Below are 19,003 nucleotides of genomic sequence, written 5' to 3'. Positions count from 1 at the left end.
CTGTTCAAATTGAAATGCGAACGTATGATCCTTCTCTGATACTAGGAGTGAATACCCTCACTGAGGACACTTCAGGAAGTCTGGTAGCAAAATGGAGAACCTATGGTAGATCATTAACACTAGTGAATAAACTTTAAGCTTATTATGCATATTCGCAAAGCCTCAGGTTTCCCAGAGCTCAGAACCTGGCCTTTTTTCTCCAGTCCTCAGGGCAAGGGGGATGAATCTACAAGCGGTGCCTTGAAATGTGCGTATGTATATTCTCTTTTAGCACACTTGAAAAAAAACGAATGACACATTTTGATCAACTGTGGTTGATGATTAATGTAGCATGTTTAATGACATCACCAAGAACTATCTCTTGTAACAAGACCAGTCTTTAGTCTTTAGGTTTTGGACATGACATTTTAGGGCCTTGAACAGTACTCATCTGATGGTCCTATCCTCCATCCACCCTCCACCCATGGGAGGCGCCAATAAGGAATTGGAGCTGAGACCCAAGCATGCAAACATATTAGACACCATTGTTGCCACATATCTAATTTGGGTTCTAGCCAAAACCACCAATGTTGTTATTGACTGATACAATCACTCCTAACCACCAAATCCATTGCTATGGAGTCTGTAATTTACCCTGATATACAGCTCATTTGCAGCGGTGTAGCTCTCAGAGCTAGTATGACCAATGATCAGCAGAAACCTGATTTTGCCTATTATGTAGCAGTGAGGTTGGTTTTAAAGGAAATCTTACTATGCCGGCACTACTGAATCCTCAATATAGGCACTGCCAGTGAGATGTCACCTTTTACATCCGTGAAAAGAAAGTTAGTTTAGTGGCATAGTGCATGACATGTAACACACATGTCACACAAGAAATAGGTATGGTTGGGGGACTCAAGAGGGGCTGGAGAGGGGATGCTGTTGTTTTTGACACTCCTCATGGCCTTGGATCTGCCACCTGAATTGACTGACTTAATAGAAGATGCAACCCTGCATTTCACATTTCATAATTAGGATAAACTTTGAAAATAAAAAAACACATTATAAGATTGTGGATTCCAGCTTCCAGCTCTAAAATATGAAAGGGGCTTCCCCTCTCCCCGTGCTCCACTTCCATTTATATGAAGTCAGAAATGTCTCAAGTATTCCATCCAGTAGTTTTGCTTTGAACATAAGTATTCCTAAATTGAAAGGGTTTCTAGTAACTATTAAGGAGTCAGGATTGGTAGGGGAAATGGAGGGAGAGCTAGTCACGAGTCTCTTCAAACAGACCCATCTTAGAAGCTTTACAAGTCACCCTGATAACAGTCCCAGAGGTGACCATCTGTTACTAACTCTGATTCAGATGAAAGATACTGTAAGGTCAATTCCTGCATAACAGCAAAGAAGCGGAAAATTCAGGGACAAGTCCTAGAATGTAGAGATAGTGCAATTTATAATGTACATGGTAGATGGTTCATAAAATGTAGCTGACATAAATTATACAAATACAACTTAAATGTTAAGTTCACCCAAGCCATCTTTGTTTTGCTGTGTATAATTTGGTTCACTCCTGAAATCAAAGGCTACATTCTGAATATATCTGATTTAAACTGACTGGATCAGAATACCACAATTTAAATTGCTGTTTCCAAAATCATCCAATTGGGATTAGCTTTAATCTGTTCATATTACAGCGGATCTTTAAAAAATTACTAAAAGGGTTCCTAAAAGGGTTCGCCCAGTACATTCTTACTATTTTTCCAGTGCATATTTAGAGAAGCATTTAATTCAGGAATGTCATCTCAGATTAAACAAATAGTATTTTTTTAAAAAGGTATCTGTGCAGCATTTTTATAGTAAAAAACGAATTATCCCATCTAGCACTGTTCAATTACTCTATGAGAAGGAAGACAGGGTTAAAAATTACTATGGGGTAACTAATTGGTATTATATGTAGACACTTAACATGATCTGCTGGTTCCATAGGTTTTGGGCTTTGGAATGGCCAAGCCTCACTGTGTTGCATGCAATACTGGGCCAAACCCAGAAATCCAATCCTGCATATTAAGCCATGAAATTTATTCTGCATTCCAAACACTGTGGAATAATTTTAGTTAGGTTTGTTGTTGTTTATTCATTCAGTAGCTTCCAACTCTTCGCAACCTCATGGACCAGCCCACGCCAGAGCTCCCAGTTCCTTCAAGGTCAAGCTAGTCACCTCAAAGATACCATCCAGCCATCTTGCCCTTGGTCGGCCCCTCTTCCTTTTTCCTTACATTTTCCCCAACATCATTATCTTCTCCAAACTTTCCTGTCTTCTCACTAATTAGATACCCATTTATTATATAAGTCCTACAGTCTTATTGGGGATGTTTTTATTTATATTTAGTGAGGATGCATCCCATTATCCTAAAAACAAAGCATACAATTGGATATGAATTTTACAGAGAAGAGATCTCGAAGCAAGGTTGCTAATGTGGTAAGCAAAATCAAATAAGATTTGATTTCAAGTAAAAAAACACCCACCACTTTTATAAATACTAATAGTTAATAGTTAAGAATTATTATATGTTTTCATATCAGTCATATGCAAATTGAATGAACCAGCATGAAGTCTCAAAGTAGCATGTAGCCTACAGCAAAAACTGCAAGGGATTCTGAGTGACCACATTTTCAGTAAGCAGAACAATGTATTACACTGCATTAAACTGATGGAAATGAATGGGAGAGTCTGACAGTAAATAAGTAGTATGTCAAAAGTTAGTCCCTCCTCCTGACATCCACGCCAGACATCACCAGAAAGCACACAACTTTGGTTTATGTTTAGTCTTGATTTTTTGTGGTGCAGGAAATAGCAGGCTAAAGGTTCTGTGTGCTTTCTGTGGAATATCACTCAACACCAGTTTCTATTGCTTTTGCTGCCAGGCTCTCATTATATTTGCATAGTTCCTTACACACTGAGGAAGACTCAACTTGCTATAAAGTATTCTTGGAGATAGGCAGCCCAACAAAAAGTTACTCAAATTTTTAAATATTATTTCACATTTCACCCAGAATGTCAAAGCAGCAGTGGCAATACTTATGATATTGTACATCAGTGTATAATTTGTATACAAGCAAGTCTCATACAGTTGAGCTACTTAATATGATCTTGATTTTTGATATGTGAAACTTGTGCAAGAGAGATGCCCTTTTTAGGCTTTCCATTAAAAGGGAATGAACCCTTCTGTCACCATCCCCCATTACTTTCCATAAATTAAAGGAAAATGTCTGCTGCAGAGAATATTCTTTACTTGTGGAGGTTCTATGTGCAATTCAAAATACTGGAGCACTATTGTTCTAAATAGCCCAAATAATCTACATTGAGCCAACGAGGGAAGCAACAGAATGGAAGATGAAGTGAGTACCCTAGATACTACAATCAACCAACTTCATTTCTGAGGATCACTTGGATTCCCACTTTCCCTTCATGGGAATTAGGTGATGAAGGATCGTGGGGAAATTCCCTGTGGTTCAGAGCTGGGTATTTCTGATTCAGGGAGACTTGGCTCAATCAAACTCTGCTGCTCCATTACAGTTTCTTGTTACCAATAGTTATGCCCCCACTGCTATTGTTCTGCATAACCATTTCTAGTGTGAACGAAATCATGATCTTATCTTTTCCTTATAATACAAAAACTAGATATTTTTCTTAAAAAATCTATGATATATATATATGGAAAGAGAGAGAGAGAGAGAGAGAGAGAGTTTTCTAATTATGCCATACTATCAACTGATTGAGCTAATCAACACTATGTTGATTATTAGTTTTATATTTGGTATTATTTGGTATAAACAGGACCACACTTACCCAATCATGAGTCTTAACTTAATGTGCAGATTTTCACATGAGCAAATAAAGAACATACAGTATATCAAAGACATTTAGAATTATGCTACATTTTCAGACTAAAGAGGTTAATTACTGTATGATTAGCCGATCACAAGATGTGGCAAAATGAGCCAATTCTATTTCATATGTAGAGATATATAAAGAAAGATGGCAAGAACATGTCATGAAGCAGTACTCAGTGTGAAATCTATGATTGGGTAAAATGGCAACGACATATAACTCCACATACTGAAAATGCCAAAGGAAAACAAAAACACTATATTATTATTAATAATATTAATAATAATTAATAATATTATTTTATGGACATTATTTTTTTTTATAAAATGTGCAATGGAATCCAAATCAGCGACAAGAGTTTTTGGAGACAAAATCAGATAGTTCAGAATGTGACCATAAGGATCTGTATGGAGCATAAGGACTTGTATGGAGAAAAACCCATAGCCAAATAGCCAAGCTGTTTATGCATTTTACATACTCCTTGGTACAATGAGAATGTGACTGTGGCATATCAGACCTGGTGGGTTTTACAAGGGACTATAAATATTCATGGCCTAATGAACCACCTACCCACTGGGAGTGATTACATTTGAATAGGCCAATCAAAGAAGGTTGGGTTCACACACTCCAGACCAGGAAGTTTCTTTTTCAGAAAAGAATTACCTTATGAAAGACTAATATGGCTGTAAAATTCTTTAATCCCCAGGGGAGAAAAGGAATAGTGGAAGGAATTCAAAGTATTTTTTTCCTTAGGCGTTAAATCTTTAAAGGCACATGCACACACAAAGGGACAGAAGCATATTTGGGAATACATTTTTCTCCAGTATTTCTGTTATAAACTTTCTTACACCTAAAAACCAAGTTGAGTATTTGGGGAGATGGTCTGTCAAAAATACAGGATATCTTTTTTTTGATAATCCAGTAAATTATTTTTCTTTAAATAAAATATAAGAAAACTAAACTACCATAACATTAATGAAAGTTTGCCTTTAACAAATTAAAACCATCTTTGTATTGCAAATGATACAGGAACATACTAAAAATGAAGTCCATCACATACATAAGAATTTAATTGTTAGCAATTGACATCCAATGCATTTTAATGTTATGACTAATTTTTTTTCTTTTCTATTGGAAACAAAGGATTACTAGCATGAATAAGATTTTATGGTAATTCTTTGTAAATTACACCATGAATTTCTCCAAAATATATCATTTTATTGGAATGAAGAGCAGAAAAGTAAGGCCATGTAAATAGGCATATGACGCTAACAGACCTGTATGTTGAAATGCAGGCCCCATACACCCACAGAACATAGAAAGCAAAAGTATATGTGGTTGCATTACCACTTCTTAACAATTAAATCATAGTAGCTTGCTAATGTAGGCACTTTCTTTTTCCTAAGTGCTAGAAGGTAAGAGATTATGTTGGAGAAAGTGACAAACACAATGAAATCTCAACGCAGATTGACCATGGTTCTGAAATAGTAGTGTCTTTCAAAAGATGCACAAATACCTGTACAAATGTATTCGTGACAATTACTATAAAGGCTAGTATCTATTTCGGGTAGAGCTGCCAATGACAAATTGGTTCCAATGCCTGTTCCTCTTGGTTCCTTTTTGAGGAAATCTAAAGCACTTCGACTTCCTTTCCCATTGATCTGTCACCTCTCTTCTTTGGATATTTGTATGTTTTGTTTGGACTTAGAATTGTTTTAGATGATATGATAAATGAAGGGTGGAGAATTGGAGACCTCCATGAGTTAATTATTAAATGTAACAAGAAATGGCAATAGTGCAATTGGAAAACACACCTGCAGTGAGTTATGGGAATGAATTACCTTCAGACTATAACCTTCAAAGAGTCTAAGCCCTGGTACAAATTAAGCATGCGTCTCAACTCTCTTGGAAATTCCTCTCATATCTCTGAAATATTCTCTAACTAACACTGAGCTGTTTGCCTTCTACAGCTGGCGAAAATCATAATATTTAAGCCATTTGTTCAGTATCCGTGAGAACATTGGCAATAGCAATAGTTTGGTATAGGTTTCGTGTCCTATGCTGATTTCTAAATTCTGATGCTTTTGGTTAGATTTTTACATGTGCTGAATAATGCCGTTTCTCTCTGCTTTAAATCATGTCTCCTGATGCTGAGGAAATCTTTAAAAAATTGCTATTATCTATGAAGATGTTGGCCTAAAGCTGACTTATATTAATTGGATTTCAGGTAGATTTCCTTTCAAAGGAGCACCAAAAAGATATTCCTTACTGGATGCATAATCACAGCTGGCCTTCAGGGCCTAAAAAGCAGTGGCTGTTCCCCCTTTTCTCAGTGACTCCAGGGATCTAGAAATGTCAACTCTAATCCTTTGCTTCATTTAAAAACACATTCCTTGGCCATTTTTCCTTGTGAAGATTTTCTTGAAATTTTAAACTGATTGCTTGGACTGGAAGTAAAGAATGTTTTTCTCCCCTAGATGCTACCTATGAATCATTAGAGAAGCAATAGTAAGGTGGTATTGTTGGCTTTATGCCCACCATAATCTTATTTCTTAGACACTTGATTGGAAGCCCTCTCATAGCCTCTGTCTAGAAATTAAACACAAGCGACCTCTGCCCCAAGGAGTGGCAGCTCAATAGCTTGAGTAATAGTATCATTAGAGCTGAACTAGCACTAGCACCGTCATTACAAATCTGTAACCTTTTGGCTGACCCTGAAGATACTTTGGTTGGCTTAAAATACGTAGGCTGATAATCCTTTGAAAGGTGTACTTGAACAGATCTCCTGCATGTATCCATTTGGCATGATGGCTATGACACACCATTATCATGACCCTTCCAGAAATAGCAGCTTCAGTGATAAGTATATTTTTTCTCATTTTCCCTCGCCCCCCCCCCCCCCTCCCGGGAAGGTGGAAAAAGAAATCAAGAACATAGCTGAAAATCCTAAATTTGCAACCAAAACAGATGATTGCAAGGTACAAATACTTCTATTTGTATGATTTTGGGAAGGGGGCATACATGTTTTATATTTGCCTTGAAAATGGCAGCCTGGGTCAGCAAACCCTCTTTTACAATATGGTAAAAAAAAAAATCACTACATTGTTCCAATTGTCATTCAGGGCAACCTGCTCCATCTTTAAAACATATTGTAAATATATTTATATGCTTCCCTGTTTATTGATTACCTAAATTTGCCTTGAAAGCATCTTAAGACAGGAAGTTATCTAGCCTTCTCAAACCAGCTACCAAGCTTTTCTGCTTCCCTCTCCCCAGCCCAGTATTCCCCACTATTTTGTGATTTAAAGCTGCCAGTGAAAACTGTATCATCACTATGACACCACTGTTTGGTGGTTATTGAGCTTTTGTATATGTTCTCTATTCCAAAAGGTTAAAATGCATCTCTGAAGGCATAGCTACTAGAAGTAAGAGATTTCAGCAAAAAGAGCCTAGTATATTTGGTTCCATCAAAGTTACCAAAACTCTAGAGCATTCCCTGACTTTTCTTAACATGAGACTAAAGTGATTCAACCCAGTTTACCCTGCATTAAGGACTGGAACACCCTCGATGACATCTAAAGATTCAAGAGTGACTTCTTGGCCACTACAGGTTTTTGTGATCTGTATAGGCAAGCCCTAAGTTATGTTCTTGCACTGAAAGAAATTCCTACCCTTTGATGTAAAATGTTAGCCACCTGGAATCCTGTAAGAGTGTAATATGAAGATACAAAATCTAATAGCAGTGGTAATGATGATGGTGATGCTGATCTTCTTGTTTTATTCTTTTATCATGTATTTCTAAACTTGTGGGATAATCATGTAGCTCACCCAGAAATCTAACTCTAATGTTTCACTAAGCAAATAATAATTCCCTGAAAAAAATTCACAACAGTAATAGTAAATCTCAGGAGAGCAATGGAATCCCAATTGGAAAAAAAATCAGCCTCCACTTATGCCCCACAAGAAAGGATCTTGATGAAGCTTTATGTTTTCACTGGTAATTGACAATGATGCTCCTTCTCAATGACTCAGTTCCTCAAGTGACCTCTCAGGAAAACATCTGGAACAATGAATCATGCACTGAGAACAAACTCAGTGACCAACAAAGAAACAAAACTGAAAGTGGGAAATTATAATTTTGCCATATCAAAAGAGTACGGTAACTAACAGATATAAATAGTTACATTTCACAGATATAACTACTCTTTGTTGGTTTTCAAGTGGAAGATTAGTATTTGTTATTCCAATAAAAATGATGTAGAAGGCTAAGCAGAACTTGAACTCAACATGTTTAGTACTTGATTCTGCCTTATTAGCATATAGATAGGTGCATATTTATTCACAAACACATAAATTACAAGCCATTAGGTCATTTGGTGCTGTATTATTATACAGAACTCTAATGTGAAAAATAGCCCAATATTTTGAGCTTTGGAATTTTCTTTATTTTTCAACAGCTGTAGCAAAAATGTTCTTGCCAAATCCATAGATATTAAGAGCCGGCAACTTTAAACACTTTAAACACTTTAAATTCTACCATATTCACGTACTTCCCTAATTGTAAAAAAAAAAAAGTCAATCACATCCATAGTACAGAGAGACGTTTTTCTTGTATAGCACTCCAGATAGTTCTTGGAGTTATCTTTTAATGGCTTCATATATGGACTTCCTGCAAATAGGTGTCTCTTTCCCCTTCTGGTTCTCCATCCCTTTGCTCCCATTCTGATGAAGTACTCACAAGTTCTTGTGATGAAGCACTCCCCAATTGACTCTGATCAATAATATATGCTACAATCCCCTCTATTCAAGTACTTTTAATGAGCACAGTACCTGCAGTTCTGTTTGGAAGAAGAACTTCTGTGGGCACTGTGTACAGTCATAGATCTTGTCTTCTTGCCCATGGGCCGAAAAGATGTGTTGCTGCAACTTGTTGGCTTGAACAAATACTGAAACGTTGAAAAGAAAATGTGAACTTTTTGTTATTTTGTCTTTTTGCACAGAGAGACTTTTCTTGTGAACCTTTCCTCATTAACTCACAGCAATTGCAAAGGGTACAATTATCCAGGAAACCTATAATTTCTGATTATACTGTTGCTATAATAGGCACCAGCCATGATTGCTCAGCTCTACATTCAAATCCTAATTTTCTTTTCTTCTCTTTGTAAAAGAACCATTCCTGTATGTCTGGTAAAAACATAATCAAATAACATTTAAATCTAAAACATTTAGAAACTACCCTTTCCTTCTTGCCTCAATCATTTTGCTCTTACCATAGTAATTTCAGAATGAACCACACCACATTGAAAATCAAAAGCAAGATTTTAAAAAAGATTCTATTTGCAAACAATAGAATCTGAAGTCTTTTTTATTTATTTGCTTTGCATTTGCTCAAAAGTTAAATTTAACAAACAATCTTGTATTTAAATATGTTACCGTTAAAAATTATATCCCACAGCTACATTGGGGCAATGTCTATAAACGTAAAACAGAACTGCAGGTAAATTCTCTTTGGATACTTTAAGATCAACTCTGAGTACACAGTGAATGCAAGGGTTTCAATAATATAAACATGTTCAATTTTAATGACTACAAAACAAGGCCCTAAGACTGTGTAACAGTTTACCTAGGAGACATACTATTAATAATTAAATTGTATATGCCAGAGGCAGTGTTTGTGTTGGCAGCACTGACTTCTGATGGATGCCTGGTGCACTGTGACCTAAAAAAAGTTTGCATCTACAATATTAATCTGTATAGGCATGGAAAGGATTTATTAAAGATGCTGGCATTTAAAATTGACTCCATTCCTAATCATTAAAATAATTCTAATTGAATGCCAACAAACAAAGAAAGAAAGAATTAGAATTGTGTGCTTGTGAGTCATACATTTTAATCACATTTCTCATTACCTTAAAAAGGATTAGATTCCATTTTCCATATAAAATTTATATTGGTGAATTTAGGTTCTTGTTAATATTCTACATACTGAAATAATTTAATAACATATTACTCAAAAAATTTCATTGCCTATGATTAATGTACTGTGTCTATTTACCCCATCAGCAAAAAAAGGAAAATGGGTTTTTAAAAACACAGATTGGAACAGAAGTTATCTACATATTTCCTAACAACATTTTATACAAGACCACGGGCTGAAATCCTAAACAATTCTTATTCTTATTGTTATTTTTAAATCAGGGGAAATTATGGCAATACACTTCAATAGGGTTCATTTTCAGATCTATTTTGTACATTGTTGTATTTAAATTATACTACCAGAACTTAACTCTCAGAATGACAGATTGCATTATGGGAACAAAAAATCCACTTCCTTATACAAAGGAGAACTTTTTATAGTTTCAGACATTATTAGTGCAAGACATGTAGTGAAAATTAACTAAATGTTATAAAGCAAGGGAGACCTATTTAACTAGCACACAGGAAGGTAATAATAAATAGTCGCATGAGTACCATGGTTTGCTTAATTTTTTTTTCTGAAGTAGAGTTGCCAAAGAATAATAATATAAAAACACTAAATGGCCACGCTATCCTATCAAGATATAGCAACAGAGAACAGCCCAATAGTTTCTTATTGACACAGCTATGAACATTGTTGGAGTTCTTATTTTAGAAAAACAAATCCTGCATTTACAGTATATACTGTGATTGCATGAACAATTTTAAATAGTCTTATTATCCTTAAAAAAAAATCTTAAAAACAAAAACTCTTTGGAGTTTTAACTTAAAATATATGTATAAGTTCAGTTTCATCTGGTACATCAATGTATTTCATACTGGAATGGGAAAGGGTATCTGATTGGTAATATGCGTATTAAGAGCTATTGGCTGGGTGTTCTCACTCGTTGAAGTCACAAGCGGAAGAATTTTGTACATCCCAGCTCAGGTAGAGAGATAATGTTTAGGAGAGGATGGTGAGAAACAGATACAGGATAGAATATTGGCAAAGTGAAGGACTGAGGGGCACAGAGTGGTGAAATGGTTTCTAGGGAAGTCAGGTAAAGCATTCTAAGCTGTGCTAAAGCAACTTCAAAATTACATCCTCATCACTTAGTAAGAGTTAGAGATGTGTGATTCATTAAAAAATGGTTCAAAAGTCATTATAAAACTGGGAGTGCCGGCAATTTGTTTCTAAAGTGTTTCTGAAGCATACTTAGTGAAAATTTTGTTACTATAACGAGAGTAACAAAATTTTGTTACTATTTTATTTATGCATATGCACAAAATTACTTTAATTGGAGAAACTTCAGGGGCTCATTTTTAAAGCTATTGGAGTGAAACAATGATAGAACACATTTACCATGTTAGCCCACCAAATTTCAAAAGTTTCACTTATCCACGGATTTTTGGCAAATTTTCAAACCTCAACATTTGTTAATAATAAAGAAAATCTGTTCCTAGTTTCAATGTATTTCCTGTTTAATTGTGTAGTCCTTACTTTGAAAGTAGTTGTTCTACTCCAGAAACTTTGTTTTTGGGGCAAAAGCTTTGATAAATTTTAGAATATTAACAAATGTATGGGAGCTCTGACTGGGAGTGGCTACAGACCGATTTCCTCTCCTGATTGGTGCATTCTGATGCTAATGCATACTGAGAAATGTAGTATAGAGGGCAGAGCCTTTTGCATTCTTTGGCATAGGGCTTCTCCCCTTCCCAAACTACGTTTCCCGGATTTCTGTGCTGTTCCCAAAATTCACTGTTTCTCCTTTTCTGGCCTCTTCTAATGGCAAGAGGCCATTAATTCCAGGGAGAGGAATGGCAAAGCTGGCAGGCAGCCCTTTTGGCTTAATGGCTTTGCTTTCTTGTACTGAATATGAAACTGACTTTGAGAGTCTTCTGAGATTTACAAAACTAAAACAAAAAAGGATAGAGTTAGTTTCGATTCTTAAATATTTGGTGTGGACCATGGAAGCGCTTCAGATATGGCTACTGGCTTACAAAACTTCTTATGATTTCTTATGATTTCTTCATTTTCTTATGATTTCCGACTATTCCGATTTTTTTGGCATATGCCTAGTAAGAGCAACAGCATCACATAGAGCCTATTATGTATGAAACAGTCACTAAAATATACTCAAACTAAAACATTTAATGGGGATTTTCAGTTGCAAGTTGATTGTTGATTGTTCTCAATATACATGAAAAATCAGGCTTGAATCTCATATATATTTGTTTTCCAATATATAGTTTTCAGATATATATGAAAAAATGAGGCTTGAGTCCGTGTGTGTGTGTGTGTGTGTGTGTGTGTGTATGTCTGGAAATATTGTGTGTTCATAAACATCTGAGCAAAATTCCAGCATGCCTCTGTTCTGTATTGGGAATTCAAATATGAGGCAATAATAGATTCTTCCCTTTGGGAGAAAAGAAGCTTCCCTCTTTGCAGTTTGATGTAGGCATGTATATGAATACGTTTGCATACATATAAGTACAGTGACCAATCAGGCCACAGCCAAATTGGGTTTGTGGTGCTATGAGGAGAAAATAAGAAATTTCCTGAATTCTAGACCTACCCTGTTTTAGCTCTGTACAAATGTGATGTTCTCTTCCTTAAGAATTTATATAGGCAGATGGAAAAAGAATACAATAGACTCAATGGGAATCCATCTGCACCATATGATTTTGTAACACACATGCAATGTCTCACACCCTGTTTTCCATTTCTTCTGCATAAGGTTAGAATAGCCATGTGTCTCCTATATCAAGAACATGTCACAAACTTTCTCTGGAGAAAAAGTGAAGACCACAATTCAAAAAGCTACTTTAATATGCTCAAGAACTATAACCTACTGTTTTCTAATATATCTCTCAATAAGACATTTCATCCTCAATGTAATATCACAGCCTGCTTTTGAAAGCCGTCTTTAATTCAGAAGAGACGCAACACTGAACTCCATGTTCAGCGCTGCCTTGGTTTGGGGAATAAGAGTGCAGAAAACACTTCTGATGTTGTTCTTGGTGTTATTATTCCATTCATACTTTGCCTTTCACAATACTGGGACCAAAAGTAGCTTACAAAAATTAAAACAGATACAGTTAAAAGTCACTATAAAAAAGAGTGGACGTTTACATGGAAAATACATTGAGTAATTCGTGGAAAGCATTTAGAATAATAAGGCATACTGGGAATTGCCTTCTTCCCACTGTAGTACCTTCCTAGTAAGGTTCAGGGTCTTTCCAGAGCAACATGGGATGTGGAATTGAGGGTGACAAGTGGAGGGAGAAATGAGCAAAACCCAGGGACCTCCTTCGAGAGAAGAGAATATTTTGCTCAACACCAAGACTGTTAAAATCCTGCATCACTAAGTATGATAAAGTGAATTATATGAAGGAATTTGAAAAGCAGTTCAGGTAGATGCATGCCTGATCCTTCTGCACACTTGACTTTTTAAATAATTCCTAATCAATATCACTAATCTGATATTCGCACAGAAGCTGACCCAAAGTCACAGTCTGGCATAAATGACATCATTGGAGAATGTGTATGAATAAACTAAAGCCATGGCCGGGAAATGAACTAATCTTGTCAGCATACTCACCTGTAAAGCAGACTGGGCATTTGAAGGTCCCCCCCATTCCTTCAAAACTGTGTTCTATCAGATGGCACTGGAGTTTGGCAGGAGAATCAAAGGTCTGGTTGCACAGCTTGCATTCATGGTTTAATCCTTCATCTGGTGGTGGAAAAAACAAAAGTTTAGTGTCATTTCTTATATTTTCTTCCCATTTTGTAGCCAGAGAAGTCAGAACAGTGCATATAGAATTAGGATAGCTAAACCAATGATATACTCCATATACTAAACAGCTGCCCACCCAGATGCACTGAATCAAATCTGCAGTTATTAAACATTTGTTTACTCGTAAGAAATAGGAATATGCACAAATGCAATTGGACTTGTTTGTTACTCCTAAAAGGCAGATGTACCTAATTAAATAGAAAACATACATCTCAAAGTTTTTGAACTGGAAGTGGAATAATTTCTATCTATCTTGCAATTTGTAGTAGATTAAATAGGGGGCTGGGAGGAAGGGCCTTCTGCTCCACAACATTGATCCTATACCTGATAGATGTATCTGTGTGTGTGTGTGTGTGTGTGTGTGTGTGTGTGTTGGCTAAAACAATCACTGCAAGCTTCTCTAGGCCCCATGATGGGAAGCAATTATCAGGATGGGGGAGAAGAGAGTTAAAAATACTGTTGTTAAACAGAGGGACTGCAAGCTATTTAATTTTTATTTCAATATGCAAGTGCCTAAAAACATCAGGGAAATGAACTTGCCAAAATGTCCTAGTCCTCCATACTCATCTCACCTATCTAAGGCTTCCATCTGTAACATCCAGATTTTACTCAGTGCCAACTGTCAAAGCCTTAATTTTAAAATGTTCCAAAAACCATGTAAATCTTAATTCTCAGGTTGACTTTAATTTGGAAGGAATATAGATGTGTATTTGTGAATGACAAAGTTTGGAGTTTGTGAGATATTAGACTCATTTTTAGAAACAATATTTTAAGAGGAATGTGGATTTCTGCAGCTAATTTTGGGGGTTTTTTGTGCTTTAAATGTGTATGGTATCATGAATCTTTGCTTTAAACAAGAAAGCTTTCTAGTATCCTTAATGCTTAAGCTCCTCTCCTCTTATTAATTACTACCCCGCTACCACTGCAAAGGTCCTTTGTTTTGTTTTTTTTCGGCTACAGGCATTCCTTGCACAGCCAAATTGATCCTAAAACCTTCCCTGCTCTGAGCCGCAGCTCTTTGGTGCCCTCCTCCCCCTTTCCATCTCAGGCCTAGCATTAGTCTTTCTTCCCAACAGTATTGCAAGCTCCTTTCGTTCCTCCATGGGAGCAGTGATAGGTTGTCCTACTTAGAAACAGTTGCTAGGTAAGACGCAGCTCCCAGCTCTGTTGTACAGGGTTCAATTCCCTCAGCATATCTGAGAAAAGGTCCTTCTGTATGTCACTGGTATGTTATACAAATAGTTTGATCTTACAGGTAAATACACTATCCGATTAATAAAAACAACAACACACAACCGCACCTGGTGTATCACTCCAATGTGTGTGAAGCAGAAAGGTCGAGGTTCTTGCTTTAAAAATGCATTTGTTTCCACGCATCCAAGTGTCAGGCTTACTTCAAAGGACCAGTCTGAACGCAGATCAAAGACAGCTGCTCTCAAACACAATCTTTATTGAAGAATACATGACTTTGGAAAAGTCGAGAATGACCTAATGTTTACATACATCTAATTTTATCACTTCTGATGCAACGTAATATCACACGCAAATATCATCATCAAACCCCACCTTCTGGATCACATTTCCACCAAGGTTTCTATCCCCCCCACACTACAGCAATTATAATTGTTTATACTTTCACCCCTGAGTTCCCAGGCTCATTTTATCTTCTCCCGCCAGGTGCTCGCATGTTTATGTTATGAAGTCAGATTCAGGGCTTGGAAATTCAGCCCTGGGATCTGGCTGCATGACATGGCGCCCCCGTTTTCTTCGTCCTCCTCTTCGGTTCTTCTTTCACCATAGTCCTGAAACAAATCAAACAATAACTCTATGGGTCCATTTTGTCTAAAGTCCCCATATATTTTTTCAGCAAGCTGCGATGGAAGACTGGGTGTATTTTCCCTAAACTTTTTGGCAATGCCAATTGGAAAGTCACTTCATTGATAACACCCTGTATTCTGAATGGTCCAATATATTTGGGGCCCAGTTTTCTTGAAGGTAACCCCAATTTGATGTTCTGGGTACTTAACCACACTAGATCTCCTTTATCTAATTTATCGCCTTCCACCCTCTTTCTGTCTGCGAACGTTTTATACTTTTTGTGTGCTTCTTTTAACGAAGCAGTCACTTGATTCCAACATTCCATCATTTGCGTTTTCCATTTCCCTGCCTCTGTTCCTTCATTTTCTGTCCACCTCGGCAATTGGGGTAAAGGTTGTATTTCATACCCGTAAACTACTTCAAAGGGGGTTTTGTTTGTTGCTGAATGTATAGTTGAATTAAAGGCTAGTTCCGCAAACGCCAACCACCTAGACCAGTCATTTTGTCTCATGTTAGAGTACATTCGAAGGAACTGCCCAAGCGTTTGCTGAGTACGTTCTACCGCCCCGTTTGTCATGGGGTGAAAAGCAGAACTTAAACTCCTTTCTGCTCCTAGCATTTCCAAGAATTTTTCCCAAAATTTTGCTGTGAATTGTACTCCTCTGTCACTGACTACTCTACTTGGACATCCATGTAATTTGTAAATATGGTTTATGTACAATTCAGCTAGTTTCTCAGCCGATGGTAGCTTCGTCAGTGCTATAAAGTGGGCCTGTTTAGAAAACAGGTCTAATACTGTCCAAATATAACGATGTCCTTTGCTGACTGGCAGTTCTCCCACAAAGTCCATAGCTACACATTCCCAAGGCCTGGTAGGTTCCGCTACTGTCTGTAACAATCCCATAGGCTTCCCTCCTCCCGATTTATTTCTGGCACAATCATCACATTGGACAACATGATTCTTTATGTCCTTCCTCATTCCTGGCCACCAACAATGTTTTGCTATTGCCTTTGTTGTTTTGGTAATTCCTGTATGACCAGCGCTCTGGTTGTTGTGAAAACGATGCAGAATCTTAATCCTTAATATTGCTGGGATATACAGTTTCTTGTTTACAAACCAAAATCCCCCCTTCTGGTCCCCCTTTTCTGCGTTGGACGCGATCCATTGATCTCCTTTATAAGACTGTTTTAGTTCATTTCCCCAGTTATCTTCCCCGCCGAGTTCGACAAAAGCCGTGTCCTCCTTTTGGGTTTGTGCTCTTGTCCTGACAGCTAAGCCCCATTGTTTGTCAGAGAATATTGTCCCCTCCTTTGCTGTGGTTAGGCCTTCGTGTTGAGGCATGCGTGAAAGAGCATCTGCCAAGACATTCTGTTTCCCTTGAAAAAACTTTAATTGGAAATCGAATCTGCTGAAGTATTGCGCCCATCTGATTTGTTTGGGGGACAATTTTCTAGGAGACTTTAAATACTGGAGATTCTTATGGTCAGACCAAATTTCGAATGGGATTCCGCTTCCTTCGAGGAAGTGTCGCCAGCATTCTAAGGCTTTTAATATGGCTAATGCCTCTTTTTCCCATATTGGCCAACTTTTTTCAGTTTCGCTGAACTTCCGTGACAAATATCCACAGGGTTTTAAGTTCCCATTTTGATCCTTTTGCAATAGCACTGCCCCGTACGCACAGTCTGAGGCATCGCAATGGATTATGAAAGGGCTCCTGATATCAGGGTGTTTTAGGATGGGTCCTTCAGTGAAGCATTCTTTTAAGGTCTCGAATGCCTTTTGGCATTCTGGCGTCCAACTCAGTTTGGCGCCGGGAGCTTTCACTTTTGCTGTCTCCCCTTTCCCTTTTGTTTTTAAAAGTTCTGTAAGGGGTGCGGTTATTTGTGCAAAGCCTTTTATGAAGGGTCTGTAAAAATTTGCAAACCCCAGAAATGATTGTAATTGCCTCCTTGTTTGAGGCACTCCCCATTCTTTCACATCTGCTACTTTAGCCGGATCCATAGCTAACCCTTCTGGAGACATCCGATATCCCAGAAAGTCAATTTGAGTTTTATTAAATTCACATTTGGACAGTTTTGCGTACAGCTTTGCTTCTCTTAGTCTCTGCAAAACTTCCCGGACCAATTTTACGTGCTTTTCCTTATCTTCAGAAATGATCAAGATATCATCAAGGAATATGAACACCCCTCTGTACAATAACGGGTGTAGTATTTCATTTATAAGCTGCATAAAGCAGCCGCTTCCATTTTTTAACCCGAAAGGCAAAATTTCGTATTCAAAATGGCCGAATGCGCAGGAAAATGCGGTTTTCCAAGTATCCTCCGGTTTGATCCTTAATTTATGATACGCTTCAATTAAATCCAGTTTAGTAAATATGCTTCCTTTCTTCAATACGGTAATTAAATCCTTGACTAAGGGCATAGGGTATTTATTGTCCTTGGTAATTGCGTTTAAATTTCGATAATCAATGCACAATCTTAGGGAATTGTCTTTCTTTCTCCTAAATAACACTGGAGCCCCGAGAGGAGAATTAGATGGCTTAATGAAGCCTCGAGCCAGGTTTTTATCAATGTATTTTCTCAATTCCTCCTTCTCTTGCACAGACATGGGATACACTTTTGGTTTTGGTAAGTCTGCTCCCGGGGTTATTTCAATCCCTACTTCTACATTTCTTTTGGGAGGCAATTTACTGGCCTCTTTCTGATTGAAAACATCCGCAAAGTCTCTGTATTCAGGTGGCAATAGCTGTGGGTCTATTTCCCCTGCTTCGTCTTCCTCGTCCTCCTCTTCTGCAATTTTGCTTATCTCCCATTGCATCTGCTGTTCTTTAAATGCTAAGCTTTTTCCTCTCCAATCTACTTCAGGATTTGCTTGTTCGAGCCATGGTATCCCCAATATTACATGGTATGTGGCAATAGGGGCTATCACAAAGGATATTCTTCCTCCCCATTTGCCTATTTTGCATGGAACTCCCCGTAATTCCTTTGTAGATACTTCCCCAGCAGCGACTGACCCATCCAGCTGCGAAAATGCAATTGGGGAGTCAAGTGCCATCTGCTGGCATTTCAGCGCTCCTGCTAATTCTGGGGTTATAATGTTCCTAGAACACCCGCAGTCTACAAACGCCTTGCAGGTGGCCCGATTTTCTAGCCCCGAGAGGCAAATTGGTACTACTATCATGCGTTTGTCCCGACTCACCAATCTTTCCGAAGATTCTGGGGCCTGCACCTCTTCCTCCGCACGCCTCCCGGTTGCTGGCTTGGGCTTTGGGGCTTTTGGCGGCTCCCCCTTCCGGGCCCAGCATTCCGCTGCTCGGTGGCCCGTCTTCCCACATACAAAGCATCCCGGTTTAGGTTTGTTGTCGTCTCCTCTGGAGGGAATCCCCGGCCTCCCTCCGGGTCTTTCTTGCTTCCTCGTTTCTCCTCGACCTCTCGCCACCGGTCTTTGCTGGCCGCTGCTGCTCCTGAAGCGCTTTACTTGTGCCAGGGTAGATTCGACGCGCCCCGCTAGTTGAATCCATCCCTGGAGCGTCTCGGGGTCGTCTCTGTGCGCTGCCCA

At 38.0% G+C, this 19,003-nt stretch overlaps 1 protein-coding gene across 5 annotated transcripts in view; it reads right to left on the bottom strand.

Annotated features, from left to right (window-relative positions):
- Window positions 1–19,003, bottom strand: part of znf521 (zinc finger protein 521) — a 327,852-nt gene that overhangs the window by 28,763 nt on the left and 280,086 nt on the right. For all 5 annotated transcript variants that reach the window (XM_062980436.1, XM_062980434.1, XM_008108625.3 and 2 more), the window contains 2 exons: window positions 13,432–13,563; window positions 8,705–8,820 (listed from right to left, as the gene is read on the bottom strand). In XM_062980436.1, the coding sequence (XP_062836506.1) occupies window positions 8,705–8,820; window positions 13,432–13,563 (248 nt within the window). The remainder of the gene's footprint in view (window positions 1–8,704; window positions 8,821–13,431; window positions 13,564–19,003) is intronic.

Source organism: Anolis carolinensis, chromosome 4, assembly GCF_035594765.1.
Source record: "Anolis carolinensis isolate JA03-04 chromosome 4, rAnoCar3.1.pri, whole genome shotgun sequence".
NCBI lineage: Eukaryota > Metazoa > Chordata > Lepidosauria > Squamata > Dactyloidae > Anolis > Anolis carolinensis.
Note: the sequence above shows the minus strand (reverse complement) of the source record. Positions and strands in the feature narration are given on the sequence as shown.